The sequence below is a fragment of the Panthera uncia genome (genome assembly GCF_023721935.1).
Source record: "Panthera uncia isolate 11264 chromosome C1 unlocalized genomic scaffold, Puncia_PCG_1.0 HiC_scaffold_3, whole genome shotgun sequence".
In the NCBI taxonomy this organism is placed as follows: Eukaryota; Metazoa; Chordata; class Mammalia; order Carnivora; family Felidae; genus Panthera; species Panthera uncia.
In genome coordinates, this window is record NW_026057584.1 from 29134314 (window position 1) to 29155569 (window position 21256).

The 21256-nt window shown below is 41.7% G+C and overlaps 1 protein-coding gene across 1 annotated transcript; it reads right to left on the minus strand.

Annotated features, from left to right (window-relative positions):
- Nucleotides 1-4010: 4010 nt before the first annotated feature.
- Nucleotides 4011-20827, minus strand: CPO (carboxypeptidase O). The gene is made up of 9 exons (XM_049615243.1): nt 20740-20827; nt 18210-18397; nt 16046-16147; nt 14441-14545; nt 13287-13397; nt 12068-12158; nt 10199-10401; nt 5255-5339; nt 4011-4392 (listed from the first exon to the last, which is right to left on the minus strand). The coding sequence occupies exons 1-9, from the start codon at nt 20825-20827 to the stop codon at nt 4130-4132; spliced, it is 1236 nt and encodes a 411-aa protein (XP_049471200.1). The 3' UTR covers nt 4011-4129.
- Nucleotides 20828-21256: the final 429 nt, after the last annotated feature.

Sequence of the window (21256 nt, forward strand, 5' to 3'; positions counted from 1 at the left end):
ACTCCTGAGAAAGAAATAAAATTCCTTTTTCAGGGTAGCTAAGAAAAGACTATGCAGTCTTGATTACAGCAGAGTGGAAAACTGTTGTAAGTGGCCATTATTTTCTCATAAAGTTTTATCGTAACGCCAAATACTTCAAAATTTACAAGTCCATAAAGGCTAATCTTTTTTTACTTTGCTTTCAATAAAGACAAAACTGGAAATGCATATGTTTTTCTGAAATAAAAGCCTTATCTGAAACCAGATTCCTCACATTCTAGAATGATAACATCTTCAAAATACAAATATTTCTGTTCATGCAACATTGATAATCCCCAGGCATATTCTGATTATTAAATCCTAGCGCTACTCTTATTAAAGGTCCTTTTAGGAAAGTATGACTGTATTTTGTTTGGATAGTCATTCCCAAGGGGGGTGTCTTACGTTGGGTTCCCTAGATGTAGACCTCCAAGCGTGGGTTCACGCACCAGTGGTTTACTCAGGAAGTGCTCCCAAGAGAAGCTGGTAAGGGATGGGGGAGAAGGACAGGAAAAGGGAAGCCATCCACAGTTGTAACTTCAGAGAAAGTTCTTCGGAGGGTAACTTCAACCTCATCCCTCAAAACCTCTCCAACATGAGTTACACTTGGGAGTTTTCCCCCAACCCACTGCAAGGGGACAGAACTTTACACTCATGAATTTAATGGTTCCCATCCAGGCAGTGGCTAGGGGTTTCTGGTGGTAGGTACGAATCCCATACACGTCTCACTCTCTGTGACTATAGGAGAAGTATGTGCAGTAGCCAAAAGTAGTCTTCAGAAGATGAGTCACACATGTGTGATCGGTTGGAGGCAAAAAATACCTCCGGGGCAGAGATAGATATAGGAGAAGGGGCCTGAAGGGATACGGATGAAACATTGGCGGTGGCCGCTGGACAGTGCTTCAGATATCCTGGAGCCAGAAAATTCCTACAAATATGAAATTCTCAGTAATTATTTGATCAACCAACAATTATTAAGAGCAGTGTGACCGCGGTCATGCTACTTTTCTTTGTCTCAATTTCGTCTTCAAATAAATAAAAGTACCCAACGGGAATCGTATGAGTTTTGCACGAAGTAATATGCAATCAAGTATTTCAATCGCTTCATAGCGAAGCGGAAGTGAATGATTATTCATTTAAATTTTTTAACTTCTTTACAGTTAGCATTGTGATTGTATATATGTAGGCAGTGGGCTTCTCTTAGTGTCATGATACATTTATGCCAGATTACAATGTATGCATGAGATGCGAATCATACTGGGGTGATATGAAGGATACATTTTTAGGAACATATCAAAAGATGGCTAAACTGCACAAGAAAAGGAAGGGAAACAGGAGCTCGGTCATACATAGCAAAAACAAAAATATAACTCATTTTGCCACTGATGTAGAAAAAAAAATAGGAGTTCGAGGTTTGGCTACTTTGGTGGAAGGAAAGTAACAGAAAATGCAAGATATTCAAACTTTCTTAAAAATTAAAGAAAAGGCACCATGGAGACACCTTTATTAGCCCTGAGAAATTATGTTGAACCACATAAAATCACCAACACTTGGACTTTTTGACCTACGAAGACAGCAATTTCATATGACTCAACCTAATATAATACCTGTTGGGAGACAGTCATCTATGGACTTCTCTTGCTCCTATGCATCTTGCTGCCTATGCCAAGGATGCAAGGTTCTGACCACTCTTCACCTGGCCCATTTCTCTGAGTTGTGTTTGCAGCAAGCAAGCAACTGTGAGTAATAAGGAAGCGTCTCCTTCTGGGATAAAGAGCAGTCTTCCTGACTGCTTGCTGTAAAAGCAGTGAAGTCCTCAAGCTCAGTGTTTCTTTCCTATGACACCACTCACTGCAAGAGCAGGTGTCATCTGGGCTCTTTTGGAACTTGAGAGCAAGAGGAACCAGTGCAAATATGTTGATGCTCAAGCTGATTATTGCACCGTGAGTAATGTTGTCCTGTGTCTCTGACTCAGGAGTCGCATGTCTTTCAACATCCATGAAACAGTAACAAGCTAAGTTCTTAGCTTTAAATTGGGGTAATATCAAATCCCAGACCCAGCAACATCACAGTACAAACTTGAGACACTCTCAAGTTTGCATTAATTACATCAGTGGTGAAGTTTCCCCAACCTACCGCCATTTAAGACCAGGAAGTTGAAAGCTTCCTTAAGAAAGATCTGTGTGGGGAGTGCCTGGGTGGCTCAGTAGGTTGAGCATCCGACTTCAGCTCAGGTCATGATCTCGAGGTTAGTGAGTTCAAGCCCCGCATCGTGCGTGCTCGTGCTCGATGCTTTCAGTGCTGAAGCTGTCAACTCAGAGCCCTCTTGGGATCCTCTGTCTCCTCCCTCTCTCTGCCCCTCCCCTGCTTGCATGCGTGCCTGCTCTCTCTCTCTCAAATAAATAGACTTTTTCTTTTTTTTTTAAAGAAAGATCTGTGTGGTTGTTTATCACCTTTAGATCTTTGCTCTTAGGATCCTTTCACAAGAAGTAAAAAAAAACTTCCAGAAAAAGTAACATACATGTCCTGGCCCTCAGATCTCCTCATGCTCTCAAAGCCATGGGAAGCCCCCCAAGAAAGCTATGATTGTGTCCTAGACTCTTGGGAGAATCCATGTAGGAGGTTTCAGGCAAGCTAATAGCTTGCATTTCCATCTGCTCCCTTCTAATTTTATTTGTCCATAGGCTCAGTCTTTAGACATGAATTAAGTTTTGTAGGTCAGAGTTTCTATAGACTTGGAGGCTCAAATTGTTAAAAGACAACCATAGAAAGTAAAACACAGGCTAGATTAAGGCTGAGAACCTGTGTCCCGAGGCACAGCTCCTTGGCTTTCTTCTTGAATATGGCACTGGTGGTCACAGTAGGTTTCATCCCTCCTGGGTTGACTACTGAGGAGACCCTACCGTTTTCTCCTGACAACGCCACAATTGTGGAGTTGGCATTTTCATGTAAATAGCTGCTCTCTGATTCATTAAGCCCTATTGCCCCTGACATTTTTTTTTTCTTTCTGACCCTCATTAGCCACACACTGGCAACACAGGAAGAAAGAAAGAGGGCAAAGAAAGGCAATAAAAGGGTTACGACCAAGAAGTATATTGTGACTGTGACCGACAAGGAAATTTGGAAATGGGTGACTGAACGCCCAAGGATGCTCTGTTGGCTGGTTACAGCCACAACATTTGTTCAAAGCCTGACAAGTGCTTAGCACCATTTCAAGGTGTCGCATAGAGATACATAGGAAATGACAGTCATAGACACTACCTTAAGAGCACTTACAGTTTAATAGACAAGATAGTACAATTAAATGCCTGTATTCCCATATATGTACAATCCGGCCCTTGCTTACCTCTCTACTTACTCTTTATTTCTCTCATAGTATCTGTCACAAGCTACAATATTCAGTTTATTTATTTGTGTTCTTAATCATTACGGCTCCCCTGAGCTGAGATTTGCCTTGTATGCAACAGGGTGTCCATTCCAATTATTTATGGCTACCATCCCCAATCTCACCCACTGAAATAGAAATTCCCAGAGGACAGGGACCATGTCCATCTTATTAACCACTGTAAGCCCAGAGCTTAGCAAAATGTACCTAGCAGATTCTCAAAAAAATTTTTCAAGTAAACAAATAAATAAAATATTGAATAAATTAAGGCAGCAACAGCCACCTAGAGGGATTATGTAACATCTTCTGAGTGCCGCTAGTAATTCGACGATACAAAATTAAGTGTGAACCTGGTTCAAAAACACAAGCAAATTTCTCAAAATATTTCGATGAGAAAAAAAAAAAATCTCCAGGCCCTGAAACTGACCGCAGATGCGTAAGTGAGCCTGGCCAGGATCAGCAGACCTTCCTCGCTAACCGACAGATTCATGAGCCACTGAACTTTGGTCTGATCGTAGCAGTATTATAGCAACAACTAATACTCTTTTAAAGTAATAAAAATTGATCACCAGCAAAACACACATGAAAATGCAAACGTGATTCGTCTTTATTGAAATGGGAAGTATCTTTGGTTAAATTATTTGATACCTCCTTAACGACAACCAAGCACCATCCCCGCAACCACGTTCTCGTCACTGGGGCTGAGCCGGCGTGGGGAGCATGCACTCAGAGAAGAGACATGAAGGAGAATAGCAGGCCCAGCACCACGGCGGAAGATGCCGCCTTTCCAGCACTGTCCACGCCCCAGTATTTCTCATAGACGTCATCCAGGACCGAGAGCATAGCTGCCATGCTCTCCTCGCAGGTGGCCTGAATCTGAGCTTCTGGCAGAACAAATCCGTATGTACCATTGTCCCGCAGCTCAAACGTGTATGAGAAGGGGATCCCAATGTCCCGAGCCCAGTCTCTTGAAGACCCTGATGTGGCATCTACAAACGAAAGCATGAAGGCAGAGGTAGAAGTTATACTGGGAAAGGACCCATCTCCATGGCCATTTCAGGGAGGAAAGGCTCGGTGCAGGAAAATGAGTAGACTTTTTCATAGTAAGGATTCACGGGTAGTTGTCTTCTCCCTCTCGTTGAAACGAAGCCCCCGTAAGGGCAGGGATTACATCGTGTCTAACTTCTCTGTTCCCTCTCGCCCGTCTCCCAGAGTACCTCGCATCATGCCCGGCACATAGCAGAGGACTAGTTAAGCTTCTCAGCTGAATCAAAAACTAGGAAAACCCAGCATTACATGGCAAGTGAACTGACATATAAAGGAACTGAAGCAAAATGAGCAACAGGGAAAATATTATGCAAATATCATCCAGGTGGTCCTCAGGTGGGTGGGAGATGTGGTGGCTGAGGATGGGGAAAAGCAGTGCATTGTCCTTTTAACTAAATTTTTTATTGTCTTAGATCCTTTCTCCGAGCCCCACCTGCTTTGCTTTCTCAGCCTGATAGGTCCTCTGAGAACTGAATCAACTGACCAAGGGTCACTGGAAAATGTCCTTCCTGTTAACTCCTGTACCTTCTCACTTGCCAGCTCTTTTTAACTGAAGCCAGAGGGAGTTCTGGTATGCGCCAGTATATTAATTTTTTTTTTCTTTTAGCTCACACCTTATCCCTAGAGAGCATAATTCTAGATTGGTACAGATTCCCTTTTATCCTCAGTCATTTTGATTTGTACAACTTCCTGTTGACCTCTGGAGCTCTTCCGTCCTTCTCCTGCCCATCCCACTCCCCAAAGTCCACTGGTTTCTTTTGTTCCTTAGATACTATTGAAGAGGAGAAAAAAAAAGCTACTTACATAAAATATCTGCACTCGATCCAACTCTATAATTGGTTCCATGCTTTTCTTTCAATGCATTTGCTGCCTTCTGTCCAACTTGGATCTGTAGGTGGGAAATGCAGAGACAGATATCTGGTGTTAAAAATAAATCCAACAATCCAGAGGGTTTCATATTTTGTCCAAATCCTTTTCCAGAGTTCCAGACCATCTTCCTAACTTCCTATTGGACCTCTATACCTAGGTAGCCTGCTGGTACCTCTGACTCAAAACATTCACACCCAATTTCATCATTCCCCCACTAATAAAGCTATTCTGGTTTCCATATTTCTGATGCCCCATGCTCCTGCAAACACATGTAAAATCTTGCCCTCACCTTTGACTCTCCTTCTTTCAAATGGTTGCCCAGTTGCATCTCCAGTGCCATCACCCTATTTCAGTCTCATTACCTCTGAAATGGACTATTGTCATCTTCTAGTAAGTTTCCCTTCCTTTCACCAATCCTTATCCTAACCGATCTCCTCTGGCTTCCAGGTGAACTTCTATAGAGTAGAACTATGATCATGATCTTGCTCAAAAGCCCTACGCTTAGCTGCCCATTGAATTAAGCCCAAGCTTCTCAGTTTCATATTTGAGATTGTAGGCTTATAGAATTTCAGAGCTGGAAGCAACACCCTTCCTCACACCTACCACCATGTTACCTGACTACACGGGAAATCCGTCAGAACTGGATGATGTCTAATGTTCCAACCTTGCTCTCTGCAGACCCTTTTCTGAGATCAGAGCCACCAATACTGAGAGACCAAGTGCATTGGCTATGTTTAGTAGCCTTCTGATAAATCTCCTCACGTACCCTTTCAACAGTCTTCTCTAAGTATTCTCCAGCCCGGACTCCCTAATGTTTCCCCTTAGATTCTACACAAACACCACCCAAATCCTCCTACCCACTCCCTGCCTAGACTGGGATCTACCTTGGCTTTCTTTACCTCTTAGGGCAGCCTGACTGATCTTGCAGATGCATCAGTTCCCCTGACTTCTGACTAGGGATGAGCCTAACTTTAAATCTTGTCTTTTCCTTCCTGGTCCTGTGTTGTCCAGCTGAATCCTAAGGTATGACAGAGTGGCGCTTGGGTAGAGTAGGGATAGGCACAATGAAATTCAAAAGGAAGAGTAAAAAAGGTAGTAAGTCGTGGTGGGTCACATATAGCAGTTGAGAGTAGCATCCTTAGGGCATTTGGGACTTTCTGTGTGTGGTGAAAATAGAAGAAAAAACATTCAACTGAACATATATATTTAAGATTTTCGCGTCTTTACTCAATACTGAGAATTCCGTCTTGGGCCATTCACCTTCTCTCTCTCTTCCTGAAAAGAGATTCTATGTCTGGCTTCGTTCCTGGTCTCACGTTGTCCAGAATTGACAGGATGGGTAGTAAGGGCTAAAGACGCACAAGAAATAAAGCTGGTTTTCATCATTAACACTGCAAAGGGGTATAAGAGTTGTTTGTAGAAGAACAGAAAATGATAAGAAGAAGAAGAAAGTCAGAGAGGGGATTTCTGGAGAGAGAAATTCTGCTAAGGAAATAAAAATGAAAGGCGAAGAGAAAGGATCACGGTAGTTGCTATCCATAGTGAAATGAACAGCCAGGGGAAACAATTTCTGTGATTCACCAACTACAGTTCCTTTCGAAGTTCTTTCAAAGTCCGGTAGAGATACAAATTGCTTTTAATTATTTGTCATTCCTACATGTCTCTGCATTTCTTTGAGTGAAACTACATGCTGACTGGTCCATGTGGGCCTTAACTTTTATTTGGATTATATGGACCAGTTCCAGGCTACATTTTCCTTCCAAATGGCACTTGGATTTTTTTTTTCTTCTGCACTTCACCCCAGATGATGATTTCCCTCTTCTGATTGCCAGCCATTACTTATTTTATCCTACGTAATTCCTTTCCCTCAAATCCTGGCTGTGAACTTCTGATTTTTTTTTCAATGATCCCATTAGCAATTCTAATGGGGAAGTCGATAGGAGCAGGAAGAATAACATAGAATAACATATAGGAGAAGCATACAATGGTGGCCCTAGCTTATAGACTTGGTCCTTTCCAAGAAGATAAAATAAAATGCGAAGATTCTGACTTCTATCTTTAGGGGTGGACCTCCTGATTATTCTTCCCTCTCCTTTTGACACTATACCCCAAGGCCATGCAGAGCCAATTTCTCCGCTGCCTTCTTCTCAGCCTACAGGAACTTCAGTCAAAATAATAAAAATCCCTTTGCCAGTAGCACATAGTTTACATTTCTAAAGACCTCAAGCCTCCTTCATAACTCCTTCACTGGGCCCAGAGAATTTCCTATAGTCGTATATGCCCAGGCAGACACACAAAAAAAAGGTTGATGAAGGCCCTGGCATGTGTGGGGGGGGATGGAGCTTGGGATGGAATCTAGAAGTTGAGAAGGAAAGGGTTCAAATGAAAGAATGTCTGCATTTAAAACATTAGAATTTTTACAGCTATTGTAATTTCCAGAGCCATTTAGAACAGGGCTATATATAGTTATGTTTCCCCTACATAGTGATTGCCAAGTTGTCTATCATGCAGTGTAATATTTATCATGATTTCTACAAATTTCTGGTTTTGTAAATATATAGAGATTAATTGCTAGTCTCTGGTCGTTGTAAATAGTACCCAAACTGGAAATCTCCTTCAACAGTTGGCTTGATTCCGTGCCTCTGTGCACTCTATCAAAGCTTACCCTTAGGTTCTTAACCCAAAACCACTGCTAGCTAGCTTCAACAAGGTTGACACAAGGTGGCAAAAATTTCACACTGTCTTTTTTAGAGATGATTGTCCATGCTAACTCTTCAGCTCCTGAGACTATAAGAGATACGGAATTGAAGCAACCTTTCTCAATTCAATGTCTCAGTTTCTGCCTGTCGTCCTAAAGTGTTCTCTGTAAGTCCCACCTTGGAGTTACCGTCCAGTAGTGGTGATATCTGTGTGACAGGTTTCTCCTGCCCTCTTGCCTCTTCTAGCCTGTGGCCAGAGGGCTCTAACCAGAGAGCCAACAGCACAAGAACCTCTCACCTTTGCATACAAACCTTGCAAAATTGTCACCTAGTATCTGTTTTCCTGAGCCACAAAAGGAACAAAGTTCCCTAAAATTATACCGGGGTTACAGGCTGCTTTTTTATTTTGCTGGTGGAAGGCGTGTCCCATCAAAGATCTATAACGGCCTGTCTTTGGTGGTTCATTTGTGTTTGCCACAGATCCCTTTGAGCAGAAAGTAGACATCTACAACAAATGCCACAGAAACTGGGATATAAAAAGGGTTCTGGGCGTCTCAGCTGAAAGCCCTGTTTCTACAGTTTCCTTTACAGAAGAAATGAGATTTCTAGACCTCAGGGATAGGAAGAACTAGGACACAGTGGTCTGGGCATCTAAGTTGATAGGAGTTCCTAGAAGCTGCAAGCCGTTTCAGAGCAGAGAGGCAGTTATGAAGTGACTAAATGAATGTAGCCTCTGGAGTCTGAAGACATGAGTTCCAGTCCGGACTCTACCAACCACTGCCTGGGTCCCCAGGCCTCTGTGATCGCAATAACAAGTGTTGATGAGCATGTGGGGCAATCGGAACCTTTGCACACTGTTGGCCGGAATAGAAAATGGTGCAATCCCTATGAGGAACAGTATTTTCCTCATAAAATTAAAAATGATTCATTGATTCATTTGATGATTCATCGATTCCATGTCTGGTTGTATACCCCCAAAACTGAAAGTGGGATCTCAAAAGAATATCTTTGTATACCTATGTTCATAGAGGCATTATCTGCAATAGCCCAAAGGTGGAAGCAATTCAAATATGCAGTGATGTATAAAGAAAATGTGATACGTACACATGATGGAATACTAAGCCTTAAAAAGGAAGGGGATTCTGACATATGACACAACGTGGATGACCCTTGAGGGCATTATGCTACACGAAATGAGCCCGTCACAAAAAGACAGATATCATACGATCCTACTTGTAGGAGGTTATCTAGAGCGGTCAAGCTCCCAGAAAGTGAAAGCAGAACGGTGGTCGACTGGGAGCTGTTTTTAATGGGTAGCGAGTGCCAATTATGCACGACAAAAGAGTTTTCTCGAGATTAGTTGCACAATAATGCAAATACACTTAACACTCCCGAACTGCCCACTTAAAAATGGCGAATTTTAGGTCATTCCAATTTTGTCATAATTAAAAGTCGAAAAAAAAGAATAATGCTTTACAAAAGATACCAAGCATTCCAACAATTCTAAATGTCCTCTCCCTTTACTTTGTGTCTTTTGTCCTCGGGTTCCTGAAAGGGCAAAGACACCTGTCCTTTTCAGCAGTTTTGCCCGGTGCTCGGGTAAACACAGCTTCAGAAGAACCAGGTGAGACAAAGTGCAGTTTCCCTGCCCGGCTTGGGCCTCACGGGCGCTCCCCCTTACAGACATTCCTAGGCAAATACTAGAAGCAGAGCTTAGAAGAAAATAAAGCATTGTGTTTAGCAGAGAAGAGAGCAGATATTATTTAGCCATGTTATTTTAGATATGCCATATTCCACTAACAGCTGGCAAGTTCTTTAAAGCACGGTTCAAAAGCTATAATTGCTGAACGGAGCTTCAAGAGAATTTACAGAAATGAAAGCACATTCCTGCAGATTATTAACATAATCGTCTCATTTATATTATAGACGAATACCTAAGATGTCTCCCAACTTGACACTTTGTGAAACAGGTAGTTAATTAATGTAGGTAAAGCAGCATTTAACCTGAAGCCTTCCCAGCAGGCGTCTGGCAAGGTGTAAAAAGCAGACGAAAGAAAATAAGGAAGAGCGGGGAGAACAAAAGCAGGGCTGGAGCCAAAATCTCGAAAATGGAAACCGAGGAAAGGAAGGCAGGGGTCCCATGGAGGCTTTTGTTAAGACTCTGCTGCTGTGGGCTTACCAGCTCCTCGTGGTTACTGGACTTATTTTTAGTGTAGCCATAAGGAGTGAGAATGAGCTGCCCAAAAGAGTGCATGGTCAGGAAGCACACGATGTTGTCCTTCTTGCTCTCTATAAAGCTGGAGACAGCTTTTGTCTCTGGTTCCGATACCGGTCCTGTCCCGCAGAACGTTATATCTTGGCAGTTTCTAGATGCGCCGATGCCTGGAATATACGGGACACCACGGGAAGGTCAACATGATGCCAGTTGAGAACTGAGGACAAGGAGTCACCCTTGCTCGGGGCAACCCGTGGGTGGAATCAGGGTTTTTCCTGGCTTGTCGAAGTTAGTTCCCGTTAAATTCGCGAACAAGGATGGTCACTCAAGGAGGAACTCAGAAAGGCAGGAGGGCTGACCTTCAGACTTAGAGACAAACTCCATGCTTCCATGGGCTGCAGAGGGCGATGCAAAATGAAATGGCATTCCTTTTACTTAAATCTGTGCGGGGCCCTGAAACAGACGTTTGGGAACCATTTCATGGGTTCCTAGGTCAGGCTCTGCCATAGCCTTATTGGCCTAAGTCTCTTTCACTGACTTTCTGGCTTCCATATCATGAGAGTTATTTTGCAAGGACGCAGTAGCCTGTTCTCACTGATAGTATAAGGACCATCAGCTGCACACCTTGTACGCACTGGGCACTGTGGTTGGCTCCTCCTCTGTGGAAACTGATGAAATCTCCACAACAATCTACCGATTGGATGGTATGACTACGGGCCACATCTTATTATTTTATTTTATTTTATTTTATTTTAGCTTAGTTTAGCTTAATTTAGCTTAGTTTAGCTTAGTTTAGTTTAATTAATTAATGAATTTATTTTGAGAGAGAGAGAGAGAGAGAGAGAGAGAAGAGGAGGGGAGGGGCAGAGAGAGAGAGAGAGAGAGAAGGAGAGAGAGAGAATCTTAAGCAGGCTCCACGCTGTCAGTGCAGAGCTCGACTTGGGGGTTTTGCATCTCAGGAGCCATGAGACCATGACCTGAGCCGAAATCAAGAGTTGGATGCTTAACCAACGGAGCCACCCGGGCGCCCCCCCAGGCCACATGTTAAATAAGAGAAAACTAAAGCAGAGAAAGATGAAGTAATTTTTCCAAGACCATACAGCTGTCAACCCTTATCATCTGGTTTTTAACCAGACTGCTCTGAACTATTTTTTTACCTCTTTATTTGCTTCTGATTCCTTGGGCATGTTGAGATTCAGAAACATGAAAATGCTTTAAGAAAGAAATGTTTGCCTTATTTACTTCTGCCTCCCTGCTATAAAAATAATCTGCACGGATAATTCTCTGACTTTTCTTTTCTTTACGGTAATTCGTATATTTAAAAATAAGGTGTGGGGCACCTGGGTGGCTCAGTTGGTTAAGTGTCCGACTCTTGATTTCGGCTCAAGTCATGATCCCGTGGTTCATGAGATCGAGCCCAGCATTGGTTTCCATGTTAATGGTGTGTAGCCTATTTGGGATTCTCTCTCTCTCTCTCTCTCTCTCTCCCTTTCTCTCTCTCTCTTTCCCTCTCTCAAAATAAATCAACTTAAAAAAAAAAAGAATTGAAGTTTTAAAAAATAAGGTGATAGATTTCAAACATATTCACTTGATCTAGGTTTTCTTTGCCCTTGTTTACCCCATCCCACTTGATGAGAGTCCTGCATTTGAGTGTTGCTGGTTCTTACTATATAGATGTCATTCCTTAGAACAAAAACACTGGTCAAGAAGTCCAGAGAGTTGTGCAAAATTAGCTGTCTACTTCTGTAAATTATATCTCTAGTAGTTCACCTCAGTCCTAGCTTCTCCTCTCTGTTTTTTGTTCAGCAGGTCATCTACTAAACATGTACTTACTACACCACGATACATTGAAATTTCGATTGAGATCTGTCCCAAAACATGTGCCATTATTGTGTGATGAACGGGATTTCCTCCAAAGCCGATCCTGTAACAGAGGAACATAGAAATGCTGCTGTTCTAAGGTCTCATAAATCACAGTGTTGGTAATGATTGGGTGGCTCTCAAACATAAAAATATTCTCTAGGATTGTCTGGAAAAACTTGCCTTTAACATAATGAAGCTTGTGCATGTAATTTTTAGTCTCACAGAGGGGCCAGCAACCCCCAATAACAGAAACATCTGTACAATCCAAGCGTACCTACATGTAAACCATCAAATTGGAGGGAGTATGGCCTTTTCCTCATGAGCAGATGAGCAGTGCCTGGTGGACGTGATCTGCTTAATCAGGGATAGCTTCAGAGAGTCATTTTTTATGTCCGAGTGATACAGGATGAAAGGTAAATAGCTTGGCAGATGGAAAAGGGCTGTTCCAGGTGTATCGGTGATGGTCTCTGCACATTTCTGGAAGCAAAAGACTGATGAGCAGAGATGAAGATAAAGACAAGTTTCTCCAGACAAGCTCAGAGGAAAGAATTTGATTCACACCCACGCCAAAAGGCTATTGCAGAGAAAGGGGTCCCAGGAACAGCTTTTGGAGGAGCAAAGGGGGAGAGGGAGGAATGGATACTCTTTAGAAACAGGGCTTCTTGTTTGTGGAGTGATATGCTTTAGTGAGATTTTAAAGAGGAAGCTTTTCTACTAACTAAAAACCTTATGAGATATTGGTTCCCTGTGTGAATGATCACAATGAAAAATGAAAGTTGGGTTAGAGTTTATATATCACTTGTGCCCCTCATGCTTCAAAACTAGGTGGATACTAGGCAGCATATGAATCTTATACCAATCTGGCAAGCAATCCCCAAACTTTAAGGAGGTGGAGTTGGAGTTGGAGAAACGTTAACTCTGGCTGGAAAACTGGGAATACGTTAAAAACAAACAAACATAAAAATATGTGTTGGATTTCAACTGTAAAAAGACCTCAGCTCTCTCAATCCTAAACCTGATGTAGATTGTTGGCTTAACATTATTGAGTTGATTTTTATTCCAAATGGGGTTTCTTTCTTTCCATGGCCACAAAACATGTTGGTCGCTCCGACGACTAAGGCCAGAAAAACGAACCTGAGTCAAGATCTAGTTCGTGAACTCATTCCAGAACCAGACTCGACATACTCACAGTTGTCCAAGTGTAGATATAACCATCTATGTTCAGAACGGGAAGCACATAAAAGTCCAGGTTTCTAAGCAACTTTTTTATCCTTGAGTCGTCTTTATAGTTTTGTAGAATCTGAAAATTTAAGAGAGAAACATTTGGAATGCTCCTGGGAAGAGATATTTTCTTTCAATTTTCTAACAATCTCAACTTAATTACAAGAGGTGATTGTACATGGAACTTCTACCCTTCTACCCTCCAGCCTGCCTCAGTTGTCCTGTTTGTTATGGTAGTGGTTCTCAAGCTTTATTGTGCATCAGAATCACCTGGAGGGTTTGTTAAAATATACACATCCTGGCTCTCTTCCCTCATTTCCATCCCCTACCCCTAATTCCCTAGGTCTAATGTGGTAAGAATTTGCATTTCTAACAAGTTCCCAGTTATGTTGATGCTGTTGATCTAGGAACCGCACTTTGAGAACTACTCTTTGTAGGTATCTTTCTGTTGGTTTCTCAAGACTTATAGGGTCCAGCTAATAGGTAACAATTCACTGAGCGAGGTATTTTCCACATGCTAAATCTCTCCATCCATACAACAGACCCCCGTGAAGAAGCCACTCCATGCTCCTTCTGCTGGTGAAAAAGTAGGGATCCTAGTGTTAGAAAAATTGCCCAAAATTATTTGAAAAAGACAGCACCAGGCTTTACTCATCTCTGACTTCCAAGGTGTATTGTCATATACACTTAGGTATGTTAACCTTCCAGTAAAAATTATTTGGGATCCACTAAAAAGAGGTCAGAATACCTAACCCAGTTTTCAGTAAAGCTACTTATACATTACATGTTCCTTGAAGTGAAGGAGTAATTCATGCCTACATGTGAAAGAAGCATGCTTTCTAAATAGCTGTTGTGACAGGTATTTTGTTGGGTGGTTAACCATTATAAGAAAACTAAAGAGGGACGCCTGGGTAGTTCAGTCATTTGAGCAGCCAACTTCAGCTCAGGTCATGATCTCATAGTTTGTGAGTTTAAGACCTGTGTCTGGCTCTGTGATGACAACTCAGAGCCTGGAGCCTGCTTTGGATTCTGTGTCTCCCTCTCTCTCTGGCCCTCCCCCCCCCAAAAAATAAATAAGCATAAAAATAGAAAAGGAAAGAAAAGGAAGCTAAAGACACTTACTTCTTTCACAAACCATTGGCAAAAAGCTGGGGCAATCCATTCCCTGGCATGAATTCCACAGTCCATCCAAATGATCTTCTTGGGATTATTGGATGGTTGACTGATCTGGAGGGACATTCATGCTCTGTTACCAAACAATTGCTTATAATCATAAGCCACTGTGCAAAGTTATCAGGGTTTTTTTATTCCCCCACAGGTCCCTTTCTTCCTCAACTCTGTGGTTCCAAGCACGAGGCAGGGATGATGGCAGAGACATTTACCAATATGACCCTTTCCATGGCTGCTCTTGCTCTCCTGCTAGGTACCTTGGCTGCTATTCTTAGGACCATATTCTGACTCCCCGTGTCCCCCACCCAAAGCCTGGCCTTCCCTTCACCCCTATTTCCTAATTATAAATAAAGGCAGAAACCCCCAAGTTATAAACCAGGAGACCAAGTCTTTATAAACCTTATAAAGGCTTACCACATAGGATTCACTCAGAGTGGTAAAGTACCTACAAGAAGTAAGGTTCAAGTAGTTAAAAATGAATCCAGGTCTTCATTTAAACTTCTTGGAACTGTTGGGGTGCCTGGGTGCCTCAGTCGGTTAAGCACTCGACTTCGGCTCAGGTCATGATCTCATGGTCAGTGAGTTCGAGCGCCGTGTCGGATTCTGTGCTGACAGCTTGGAGCCTGCTTCAGATCCTGTGTCTCCCTCTCTCTCTGACCCTCCCCCATTCATGCTCTGTCTCTCTCTGTCTCAAAAATAAATACTTTAAAAAAATTTTTTAACTTCTTGAAACTGTGAATGGATCCAAATACATAACCTCCTGCAATATCTACTAAATTCATTAACTTCCCCTATTCCTTAGAGACTTTTCCAATACCAGTCAACCAAATCTTCTTTCCTTTCTCCCTGTGCCATTCTTGTACATAAGTTCAGCCTTACTCCAGTAAGAAAGATCCCCTCCTCTTTCAGAGGGGTGGGGTGAGTGGGGATTAACCTGGCAAGTGTGGATTCCCTTTGATGGAAAAGAGGTTGTGAACACTCCCAAGTTTGTAACAGTCATATCTGTTTTGAATGTAAATGGCCTAGACTCTAGTCATTGAAAGCCTTTGGAAGAGGTTGATCAAGAGTCTCCCTCTTTATCAATGAGAAATTTACAAATTGAGATAAATACAAGACTGGATTCATCATATTCAAGGAACATTTTCCCTCTAACCTCACCCATTTTCAAAACTGCCAGCATATTTCCTAATCCACCTTTTATCTTAACTCTCTTTTATAATTACCCCTTTTATGAGTGCGTGTATTTGATGATTAGTTTCTTTTTATTGCTTCCTTATTCTTTAAAATATGCCCCAGGCAGAGGATATTTACCCATCTTTTTTGGCTGACTTAGCTCAGAGTTTGATGGCCTATTGAAAATCAGGTAGGTAGTGAATGAGCCAATCATTCACTCAATTCCTGAGTAAATTCTATTTCAGAGCCAATACAACTTATTTTTTTGTAGTTATAGATAACTCTCAAATTTGGGAATGTGCTTTGTAAATTAATATGTCTACAATAAGTGGTAATAGGGCAGTGAACCAAGGAATTAAGGTAATTCTCAGCCTTCTCACTCACCTTCAAATAATACATGGGCCGGGTCTCATAGGTCATTCCCAAGAAATGCTGTGTCACGACTTCTGCGTACTTCTCACTTATCTGGATCATCCACTGATAGATCTGAAACAGACAGGAAGGACTGCGGATATCAATAAGAAAATCATTTGCTTGCCTCTAATTAAGATAACTGCTTCTCTCATTAAGAAACTGAACTCTGGACTATTTGTTCTACATTACAACGACTGTGTGCTAAACACACTACAAGACTCAACCAATAAAGTATCACTGACTGCCTCCCATTTTCTTTAAAGATCTACTCTGCCACCCAATCTTAGAACACCTTATTGAACTTTACAAATAAATTATTGAGAATTCATAGTTTCAATAATCCACTGATAACAGGGAATATCAGAACATCATACTGGGGCAACTGGGTGGGGTGGCTCAGCCAGTTAAGCCACTGACTTCGGCTCAGGTCGTGATCTCACAGTTCATGGGTTTGAGCTCTGTGTTGGGCTCTGTGCTGTCAGCTCAGAACCTGGAGCCTGCTTCAGATTCTGTGTCTCCCTCTCTCTGCCCCTCACCCACTCATACTCTGTCTTTCTCTCTCTCTCAAAGACGAATAAACATTAAAAAAAATTTTAAAGAAACATCGTACAATAACACGTCCTTCAAATGGTCACACACCTCAAGGCTTCCATGTGGTACCCAATCATGCCAGAAGTTTCAGTCAGGCTTTTGGGGGATCTTTTGGGATCCCAGCAATATCCTTTGCTAATGCCCATGGATCCAAGATTAGAGAGGAGCTGGATATGCCCTTTACAGAACATGCCAATAGAAGTTCCTCAATCAATCCCAACTCAATCATTTTGATTCATGTGAGGAGACCTGAATGGATGTTGATTTAATTAAAAGTCTTATACCATGCTTGGAAAAGCAGGGTCTTATACCTTCACCTGTATGTCAGTACTATGGGATTCTATAATGGTGAATGGAATAAGGGAATTCATAAACATAAAATATATTAGGATAGTCATTATCCTATTGAGTGTGGGGCAGTCCCACACTCAATATCTGTATAGTTGAAACATCTGTTCCGTAAGAGTTATGGTAAATAGCAATAATTACTTTGGGATAACAAATATTCTATTCAAAGAATTTGTATCTCGATTGAGATACATGGAATATCTGTAGATAAAATTCATTATTATAACACTAGTAATAGGTCAGTGGGGTTTTTTCAACTCAGTTCTGTTGACTGAAGAGAACAACAGCTTATCACGTGGGTATTGTGCATGCTTCTTGATGGCACTGAGACAGATGAAGGTGTCTTAAGCCGTGGGAGGGCTACAAATAACAGCACAGCAGGAGCATTTATTTCTTTATTGTTTAATTTTTTTAATGTTTATTTATTTTTGAGAAAGAGAGAGACAGAGTGTGAGTGGGGGAGGGACAGAGAGAGAGAGAGACACAGGATCCGAAGCAGACTCCAGGCTCTGAGCTGTCCTCACACAGCCCAATGTGGGGCTCGAACCCATGAACTCTGAGATCATGACTTGAGCTGAAGTCAGACGCTTAACCGACTGAGCCACCCAGGCGCCCCCCCTTCATCATTTAATCAGATGTAGTATAGTGTATTCTATTCACTCTCACAGAAAAGCTGCAAGATAGGTACTGATTTCCTGTTTCGCAGACGAGGAAACTGAGGATCAAGGAGGTTAAATGTTTCGGTCAAGGTCACAGAGCAAGTGGCCAAGGCAGGTGTGACCTTTCCTGATACCAGAGCATAATCTTTCCAGGGGCCTTACTGTGCCTTCTTCAAATTTTTAGAATCTTTACTGCTTGAGGGTGATTGTTACAGAAGAATGTGTAAACTTGTTCCTGCATTCTTTGAAAAAAAATTCTGGAAATTATTAATAGACCCCCCCAAATGCTGAGAGAATTCATGATAAAGCCTATTTGGAAAGCCACTTGGGCATTTATATAAAAATTTAGATGTGCTTATCCTTTAACCCAGAGATTCTATTTCTAGAAAATTTATACTTCGAAAAAAGCTTGGCGTAAAGTCACAAATATGTCTATAGAGTAGCTAATTCTTTCCTGTATCCAGTTTCAAAAACAACAACATCTTAGTAGCAATACAAATATTTCTTTAAAAAATTTTCCCTGTGTCCTTGCTTACCTCCTCCATGGGGTGATATCTGGTATAGGAATAGGCGTCCAGGCCTCTCCTCTGGCTCACTGTCTCTTCCACAACCTCTCGTCTGTGTTGTGCTAGGGATCTGCAGAAGAAAGCCAGGCTGAAAGCAGGGAAGAAACTCGGATGTCCTGAACAGTGAAAAGCTGATAAAAAGGTGGTCAGAAGCGATGGGAACAGGATTTGAAGGAGAGAAATTCAATGTTAGCGTCTTCTCGCTGTGACTTACTGACTGTGAGACCTTGGGCAACAATTGAGTCTCTCCAAGCTGTAATTTCTTCACCAGTTGGGTGAGGGGAGGACAGCCACTTCAATCTTGCAAGGAAGCTGAGATAATTCAGTAAGATGTTGTAGACGAACATACTTTTCAATTTGTAAAAGAAGTAACAGCTATGATTTATTGAACTGAAACTTATCATGAGACACTCAAGCAATTTTTTTTATTTTTTTTAATGTTTATTTTATTTCTGAGAGAGAGAGAGAGAGAGAGAGAGAGACGGCAGCAGGGGAGGGGCAGAGAGAGAGGGGAGACACAGAATCCGAAGCAGGCTCCAGGTTCTGAGCTGTCAGCACAGAGCCCGACACGGGTTTCGAACTCACGAACCGTGAGATCATGACCTGAGCCAAAGTCGGGCGCTTAACAGACTGAGTCACCCAGGGAGACACTCAAGCAATTTAAATCTCCTTCACTTCTCTTGACCACTCTGGGATAGGTACTCATAGTATCCCCATTTCAGAGATGAAGAAATTGAGTCACAGGGAAAGTGTTGGGATTGACGATAACTGACAGCCTGATTGAAGAGCCTGCAGTATTCTTTAAATTATTTTTAAAATGTTTTTGAAGTATGATTAACATACAGTGTTACATTAGTTTCTGTTATACAATATGGTGATTCAACAATTCTATACATTTCTCAGTACCTATCATGGTAAGTGCACTCATAATCCCTTTACCTATTTCACCCATATCCCCATTCACTTCCCCTCTGGCGGCCATCAGTTTGTTCTTTGAATTTAATAGTTTGGTTTTTCTGTTAGTCTCTTTTTTCCTTTGTTCGTTTGATTTGTTGCTTAAATTCTACATATGAGTGAAATCATGTGGTATTTGTCTTTCTCTGTCTGACTTATTTCATTTAGCATTACGCCCTCTAGGTTCATCCAGGTTGTTGCACACAGTAAGATCTCATTCTTTTTTACGGCTGAGGACTATTCAACACATGTATTATAATAGGAGAAGATAGGCTAAAATAGGCAGAGAGGAAAGGATTAGGATCTGAGTTCCCGGTGGGGTGGGGGGACACATATTTTGCAACAATGCTAGGAGTGTCTGACCACAGCAAACCCCCTCAAGGCTTAAGGTTCCTCTTAAGAATGTAACAGACCCCCCCCCCCGCCCCCACTCTGATTTCCCTCAGGAATTTGACAAAAGACCTAGGTTCCGCCAGAAACCACCCCTCATACAATGGAAACTAGCCAATCAGGGACGGAGAACTCAGCACCTAGCCAACAAGGGTAGAACCTGAGAAGGAACAAGGGAGAAGTGAAGGGGAGGGGGAGGGCTGACCAGAACCTTATAAAACAAGGACCCTTCCCTATAGTCCTGGGGCATTCACTTCTGAATGTCCCTTCTCTGTAAAGAGAGCTTTCCTACTATTCTTCCTTTCTAATCTTATACTCTGATAAACTTTTGCCTGCTGCTCATTTTGTGTCCACCTCTTCATTCTTTGAAGTGGCAAGACAACAAATCCCGAGTATTGTGGTAAAAAAAATCCTCCAACAGTATTGTTTACTTATAATACTCCATTATATAGATACATATATAATGCGTGCATATATATATACACACACATACACACATATATATATCCACCCCCCCACACACACACATATCAATAACCCACATCACAGTGGAACATTTGTTATATTCAATGAACCAACATCAACAGACACATCTTTATTTTTCAAAGTCCATAGTTTACATTAGGGTTTACCCTTGGTGTTATACATTCTATGGATTTAAACAACTGTATGATGAACTGTATCCACCATTGTAGTATCATAGAGTCTTACTGTCCTAAAAATCCTCTGTGCTGTTAATCCCTGTCCCCCATCCCCCAACCACTGGCAAACACTGATACCTTTACGGTCTTCATTGTTTTGCCCTTTCCAGAATGTCACAGAACTGGAATTACACAGGGTGTAGCCTTTCAGACCGACTTCTTTCACTTTAGTAACATGCATTTAACTTACCACCATGTCTGTTCATGGCTTGATAGCTCATTTCTTTTTAGCGTTGTCTCACATTTCATTGTCTGGAATTACCACAGTTCATGTATCCATTCACCTACCAAAGGACATCTTAATTGCTTAACTGGCACTCATGAACAAAAATATCACAAACATCTGTGTGCAGGGCTTTGTGTGGACGTAATTGCCAATTCATTTGGGTAAATCCCAAGACACATGATTATTGGGTCATACGGTTAAGAGTATGTTTAGTTCTGTAAGAAATTACCAAATTGTCTTCCAAAGTGGCTCTCCCAGCCTGTGTTTCCACCAGCAATGTCTGAGAGTTCCTGTTGCTCAACCTTCTTCACCAGCATTCGGTGTTGTCACTGTTCAGGATTTCGCCCATTCTAAGTATGTAGTGATATCTCATTGCTTCCACTTCCCCAATAACATGATGTTGAGCATCTTTTTGTACCCTCACTTGCCATCAGTAGATCTTCTTTGGTGAGGTATATGTTCTGGTCTTTGGCACATTTTTAACTTAGGTTTTTAATTTTCTTATTGTTAGGTTTTAAGAGTTCTTAGTATGTTTTTAAATAACAGTCCTTTATCAGGCGCATGTTTTGCGCATATTTTCCCCCAGTTTATGGCTTGTCTTCTCATTCTCCTGACATTGTCTTTTGCAGAGTAGAGTTTTTTAATTTTGATGAAATCCAAGCTATCAATTATTTCTTTCATTAATTGTGCTTTCGGTGTTGTATTTAAAGTCTTGCATTATCTTCTAGAAGTTTTATAGTTTTGCA